Source organism: Egretta garzetta, unplaced genomic scaffold, assembly GCF_000687185.1.
Source record: "Egretta garzetta isolate BGI_Z169 unplaced genomic scaffold, ASM68718v1 scaffold79, whole genome shotgun sequence".
NCBI lineage: Eukaryota > Metazoa > Chordata > Aves > Pelecaniformes > Ardeidae > Egretta > Egretta garzetta.
The window spans coordinates 5,100,007-5,106,938 of NW_009260791.1; the positions used below are offsets into that span (position 1 = coordinate 5,100,007).

The window sequence follows — 6,932 nt, forward strand, 5'->3', positions numbered from 1 at the left end:
TAAAACTGTCTCCAGTGGGTGACACTCTTGTACGCAGGTGTGTGTGTGCTAGATTTAGGGCTAGAATTTTCTGTTGCTAGAAATTATGGAATATAAGAGAAGGAATTAAGCAGTATATGGTTCAGGAGGAACTTATGGAGTCTCCGCTTACTTAAAAATATTATGATAGGAGTAATGAAGTATAAAAAGCAGAGATAACATCTCAAAATTTTTTCTCCCAAGGAAAGCAAGGAAATCCAGCAGGACATACATAGATCTGGCATTTATTAGTGATGCCTACTTGTCTCTTTATTTCTGATGGCTGCTGGTGCTCACAGGGCAGGGACTCAGGTGTACAGGAAATGTGATTGTGAAGAGCGCAGTAAAAAGGTGAGATGATCACAGATTACGTTATCCAACCACGGCAACATTATTCCATTGTGAATAAGCAAACTGGTATTTCACTTCCTTGTGGTAAACTGTACTGTGCTGTGTCACGATCTAAAATCAAGTTTCTGTTCTACATGTTTTAGTCATGCTGCAGAAAAATCACCTTTGCCTAAGAACAGAATTCATATATGGTTTTCCTCCAGTTCTGCCATTTAAGAAAGCAAGAGGAGCTTGTCAGAATTGTTTTTTCTTATGTACCAAATATGAAACATATAATATTCAGTCAGTGAACTCATGGTGCAGAATTTCATTACGATAACATTATGATAACTGCCTCTGCTAGCCACTTGCAGCATTCTCACTAGACAGGTGTGTTATCCTCATGTCTCCTTTCACAGCATCCTACACTGTTAGGAATATTTTGGCATTGTCCATGGGGTAGGAAAAGGACAGATTTCGGTATAAAAAGAAAGGCACTGCTTCCTGATAGCACCAACTTACACCTGCATGGCAGACAGCCAATGGTCCTTTGGCCATCTAAGCAGAGATGTAGACAGAGGCATAAATTGTGTTTGGGGACCTCTTTTTTCACTTGGAAGCAGCAGCACAGTAAAAAGCCACTACTCTGTGCTTTTAAAAAAAAAAAAAAACTTAGATTATTTTTAACACCTAAATTAGTTTTGAATCTGTTATACAAATGAAATGATGCAGACATTACAGTGACAAATGCCACAAAAACCTTTCCCATGAGAAATGTCATAAAAAAAATCTGGTTCTATAGCAAAGCTAGTGTATACCATAGCACATTTGGTTAGAATCCAGTTTTGCGAATGAGCAAAATGCTGCTTTTCAACATTTTCTGCCTCACAAATACTGGAATAGAAATAAAGCAATCCATGGTTGTTCCCCTTCAGTGGTGTTGGTGCAGTGTCTGGTTTCAATAGATGCTCACTTGATCAGACACACGCTATATCCTCTACCCTGTGGCACTCTCAAGCACAAAGCAGGCAATGCTGGCATTAGGAGTTCACCAAAATATGAAAATGTTCGATCAGTCAAATATAAGGGATTTTTCAGGAGCAGAAAGGCTTGGAATTCTATGCTTAGCAAGTAAATATTCTTGCCTGATACATATTGCCTAGCCCAGAGGGCACCCCACTGTGCTTGGCGCTATGGAAGGAGGTGTCCTTGCACCAAATTGCTTGACAAAGGTGTTTCAGACCATTCTGGACTGCGAAAAGTCAGCACAGCAGTGGCAGCATCCTCACTGAGGCCTGTGTTGAGGAGGTGAGCACAATCTGGAACAGCCCTTAGCTCTCAGGTGTGGGTATGTCATACACCTGCTGCCTGGAGGTGGGTAGGCACCGTGCTGGAGCAGGGCACCCATACTGCTGCCCCTCGAGCTTCAAAAGGGGTCCTTTTTTCTTCTCTAGATACCAGAAATATTGGCTTTATTTTATTTGCGTTTAAACCACTGTCAGTATGGACAGAATAAAGAGAAATTCACTGCTAAGCATTTTGCTAATAAAGTCTTGCAATTCTTTATGTACCACAAGCCATTCTAATTTTTAAAAAGTACTACCAGTACGTTTCATGTTTTGTGAAATCAAGGTGTTGAGTTTTTCTGTAAGTAATAAAAAGCCCTGTTGATTTTGACATTTCTCTCTAAACACCTGTATGGACTTTGTCCAATGCATATTATGGAAGTCTTGTTGCTAATCTGGAAAGGAAAACTTTTTCTTTGTTTCCTTTTTCAGCCACAAATGTACAGGTTTAAGAAACAAAAAACTCTTTCATTTTAATATTGTGTTGATGTTATAACATGGCAAGATCATTTGTTATTTTACTGATGATTTTCTACAATTAAAGTACCTTCATGAAAAAAAAAAATAGAAGTGCATATAGAGAGTCTGATACAGCAAAAAAGCATCCTTGCTGTTGAAGACCAAGAGCAAAGAAATGCGTGCATAGGAAATGCACTGGAACACGCTTCCCTGTGATTTCCACTATTTAGAGAAATAGGATAAAACTTGTTTCAAGAGGCCTTGACTCCCAGATACACTCCGAGTTCTTTGAAGTCATACAAAATGCCAAGGTAGGAGGTCTTTCTCGGATCAAATAAAACTCCGTTGGACTGTGAACTGTGAGCGAGCCCTGAAGTTCTCAGATGCACTTCTAACCTGCTTCTAACTTTTACCATGAGTGTATAGTAGGGTTCAGAAACAATCTGTTGTAAATTCTTCAGCCAATTAGCTGAGCGAGTTACCGCCATTTATAATGCGCAGAACGGGGAGGCTCCTTGGCCGTTGCGCCGAGTTGGATTGTTAATAACAGGAAGCTAGCACTTCTCAGTACAGTGGATCAGCTACATGTGAAAATAAATGTAAAAAACCTGGAGGGGAATGGCAGCAGACTGAGATTAGCCTTTATTTAATTTAGCATTTGGGGGTCCAACACACAAATGAGTGTTTTAGTAGGCTTCATGGTGGAAGTTGCTGTCATTTGTAAAATATTCTGGCCAATTAGCTAATAGTGTGCTTGGATTTCTCCTGTTTTGATACAGTAATACTAAGTACATTGTGAAGCCCAATTATACAAATCATCCCCATATGCCATACCAGTCTTTCTTTATGAACTGTGTTTATAAATCCTGTGTGAGGAAATGTGTACTTCAGCAATTTAGACCATGTGTAAAAACATAGCCAATAGGATTGTCAAGAAAACAAGTTCCAGCATAGGAAATCCTAATGTGTTCCGCTAAAATAACACGAGTGTGTTGTGTTGTGTGAGTTTACTGATTAAATGCATATTACTTTATAGTGCTTAACCTGCAGAGATCCTTCCGTTTCCCTTTTTATTCTTTCTTTCTTTCTTTCTTTCTCTCTTTTTTTGTAGGATCCAAATTTGGAGTTTTTGAGGAAATTTGGAATTGGGCTAGTCTCAGGAACAATAGCCTCAATTATTAACATTCCTTTTGATGTTGCAAAAAGTAGGATTCAAGGACCACAGCCAGTTCCTGGAGAGATCAAGTACAGAACCTGTTTTAAAACTATGGCAACAGTCTATAAAGAGGAAGGGTAAAACATTCTTATTTTAATAAATGTCCAGACCTCTGTTTTAGTTCATATGGGTCCATAAAACCGTGTTGTTATATTTCTGATTTGACGAGGACCATTAAGCCACCCTGAACTCACGCAGCAAAAGAGCACTATGTAACATTTTGAAAATGTATTTTAGAATTACAAGGAGATACCCTCCTACTCCGTGTGAACTTTTACAAAAGACTTACAAGATGATTATTGGGTTGTCAAAATTTATGTTCCACAAATAAATGCTTCATATATGTTGTGTAATTTTTCAACTCTTCATTCTGTAAAATGAAAATATCAACAGAAAACAGAGTATTTCCCAATTTTATCTAATTGTAATTATACAGACCTCTATACCTTTAAAATGACTGCTGAAATAATTAAATCGGGGACAGATCCTTGTGGCAATAGCTTTTTCCAACTTTGTAAAATATTTCTCAAGTCGGGACCGAGCTGTAGCTTTGCTATTCAATTATAGCAGTCATTTTGTCCATGTATGTGGCTGTTGTTAACAGACTTGTCTTGAAAGTAAAACCATCTCACTGATTAAAGTCATATTTCTGATTGGCTAGGCTCACAACGTAGCTTTTGTGACTGAACATTGATTAACTTTTTCTCTTCATCTGATCTGCCTCTGTAAAATGTTAAAATCCAGATACTGACTGCTATCGAACATGTCTAATTTTAAATAATTGCTTCTAAGTGCTCTGCCATCATTTTAACAAACACAACCTAAAATTCCATTCTTCTTTTAGAGCAAGAATATTGTTTGAAATGTTTTGTTTGTTTTTCTTCTGCTACAGATTTCTGGCTCTCTACAAAGGCTTGGTTCCCAAGATCATGAGGCTTGGTCCAGGTAATTTTCACTCCGTCATTTCTATATTGCTTTTCTTGCTTTCTCTTCCCGTTTTTCGGTTTCTTGAAAAAAATGTAGGCAGCATCAGTCAAATAAATGAAACAGTGTACCAGAAATAATCAAAATCTCTTCCATCTTTGAAAGATTTCTTCTGATAATAGCATCATCTAATAGTATCATAGATGGATTTGGCTAAATATGTGTCTAAAAAGAATTTACACATACACATCAGATGATTGCAGATCCAAGTAACTGCTGGTTTGTGCAATTATTTTATTTGCAAACAAGCCAAATGCATCCACGCAAATGTCAGAACTGTAATACATTTGAAAGTGTTTCTTGAATCTTGTCCTATTCCTTCTAATGTGATTTTTTTGGTTTCACTAGGACTATTCTGTACCCATGTAAAGTCATGTTAAAATGCTGGTTAAGAGACTCTGGTATAAATGCTGTCAACTAGTTGAAGCATAGCCCAAGCGTATCAAATTCCAGTTACTTTCTTTTTCCCGTGCTCTGTGGGGGCTGTAAAGAACAGACACTAAAAGACTGATAGCATGAGCTGGGAAGAGACTTGCTCAGCCCTAGAAGGCTAAGAGGACAAGGACAGCTTAAACCTGAGCTTATCAAGTGACCCCTTCTCACTGGTTGCTACTCCAACTGCGGGAGCACAGTGGTTGAGAGCTAGCTCTTCTTTGACTTTTAGGCTATTTTTCCCTGACTGGTTTTGATTAATCATGAAAGCAAAGCACTGGGCCCTTAGACTTTGCCAGCCCACAGAGGCAGCCTGTGTCAAAAAGAGCAGAAGCCCCAGTTTGAACAGTATCCCATTGCTGTGAAATTGTATTTCCAATTGTTCAAGGTGGTTTAATAGGCAAGAACACACATGGTTAAAAGCAAGTAGGTACAGAGTCTGTTCCACAGTATAAAGGAAGCATTAGGTTTGTCTGTAAATGTTTGCACATCCAATCCATCTGGCTGAGTGCTAGACCATGCCTGGTTATTGTGCAGGGTAAAGGAAGAAGGTGGGAAGGGGAAACAAGGCAGCTAGGCATAACTCTGGAGCTAAAAGCCTTTTCCCTCATACTCCAAAGATACTAGATTACACATGGGACAAAGAAAAGGCAGGGGTTCGCTTCCCCAGTACCTGTGAGCACAGCAGATTTTGGAATAAAATTTTCCATCTTACAAAGGACTATGCCTTCTGGCCCAGATCCAGCAAGTCAGTTAAGTGCGCACCTTGTTTTAAACACTTTTGTAGTCCCGTTGACTAATATATAGATTTGGCTTTCCCATGAAATAATAATGCAATCTTTATTGTGGCTGGAAAAGTAATTCCTTCGTTCAACATGTGAATGCTTTCAGGAAAAGAGATACACAAACCGATCACACAATACGAGAACTGGAATCGGCCTTGACTTGAGTTCGAATCACATCTTAGACACTGTGTCTGTGAGATGTTTGTTGGTTAAAGCCTTTTGCAACCTTTTGCTCTGCCTACCTCTCTGTTCATAGAGGATTTCAAGTCTGATGATGGTTCATTAGGATAAATGACATCAGAAAACTCACATGGTAGTTCTGTGTGCCTGGGTGTCTGAGCCTATCCCATTTATCTGGAAAGGTCAGCCCAGTTCAGCAGAAGACTTCTTTGTTAGAGGTGCCTCTCTTAGCCTGCTAGCTGAGCCAACAGGCAAAGGCAAAGGAAAGAAAATATTTGTGCTCCAGCGCTGACACCCACAAGTAGCATGTTGTAACACACTTTTACTCCTGCATCCTGGAATCTGATTCTCCTTCCCCATCTTCTCCAGCTAGAAGCTTCACTGCATGCTTAGTTATATACACATATATATATATGTATATATATATATATGCACCTTCTGAAATGTTCCCTTATTTAGCTCGTACATAAATTACAGCCTGGTTACAGAAGTCTGGCGTCACTAACAGTAAAGGTACTCTATGGCATTCAAGCTGGGATTTTATACTGTTATCAGTTAATGCCATGTCATCAGATAAAAACTTTGCCTGTGGATTCATAGCCAGGTACAGGCATGGGAAGATTATACTCATCTCAATACTGTAATCTGCTGCTTTATGCATGGTAAACAAACAGCTGAAAACCTTTCTTGGATCTTACCTGGAGGCATTTTCATCACCCTGGTGATGAATTTTTGTCATTCCACCATTCGAGTTGCTCTTTCATGGCCAAATCTAACTCTAAACAAACACACAAATATACACACATTCAGATTAAAAGCTTCATTTGTAAGAGAACAAAGAAAAATATTAATCTTGAAAAAATGTTAGGAAAAAATCACACTGAGGGTGATTTTGATTTGGTAGACAATCTTTTCACATCAACTTTATGGTCTAATATTAAGTGAAATTGGTACGGTTTAAGAATTGGTGAATTTTTAATGCATTAGGGAATTAGTAGAATTATCCATTTTGCAAAAAAGGCTTTGCCATTAAATTACACACTACAAATGCTCTACAAAATCTTGAAAATACTGAATTTTGTATGTAGTAAATTAATATCTTTTCTTCCAGGTGGTGCAGTGATGCTTTTGGTTTACGAATACGTTTATGCATGGCTTCAGGACACAGTTGATCACAAGTAG

At 38.5% G+C, this 6,932-nt stretch overlaps 1 protein-coding gene across 1 annotated transcript in view; it reads left to right on the forward strand.

Annotated features, from left to right (window-relative positions):
- Nucleotides 1-6,932, forward strand: part of SLC25A21 (solute carrier family 25 member 21) — a 114,094-nt gene extending 107,162 nt beyond the window's left edge. Inside the window, exons 7-9 of the mRNA XM_009646683.2 lie at nucleotides 3,265-3,446; nucleotides 4,262-4,314; nucleotides 6,862-6,932. Coding sequence (XP_009644978.1) covers nucleotides 3,265-3,446; nucleotides 4,262-4,314; nucleotides 6,862-6,932 — 306 coding nt within the window. The remainder of the gene's footprint in view (nucleotides 1-3,264; nucleotides 3,447-4,261; nucleotides 4,315-6,861) is intronic.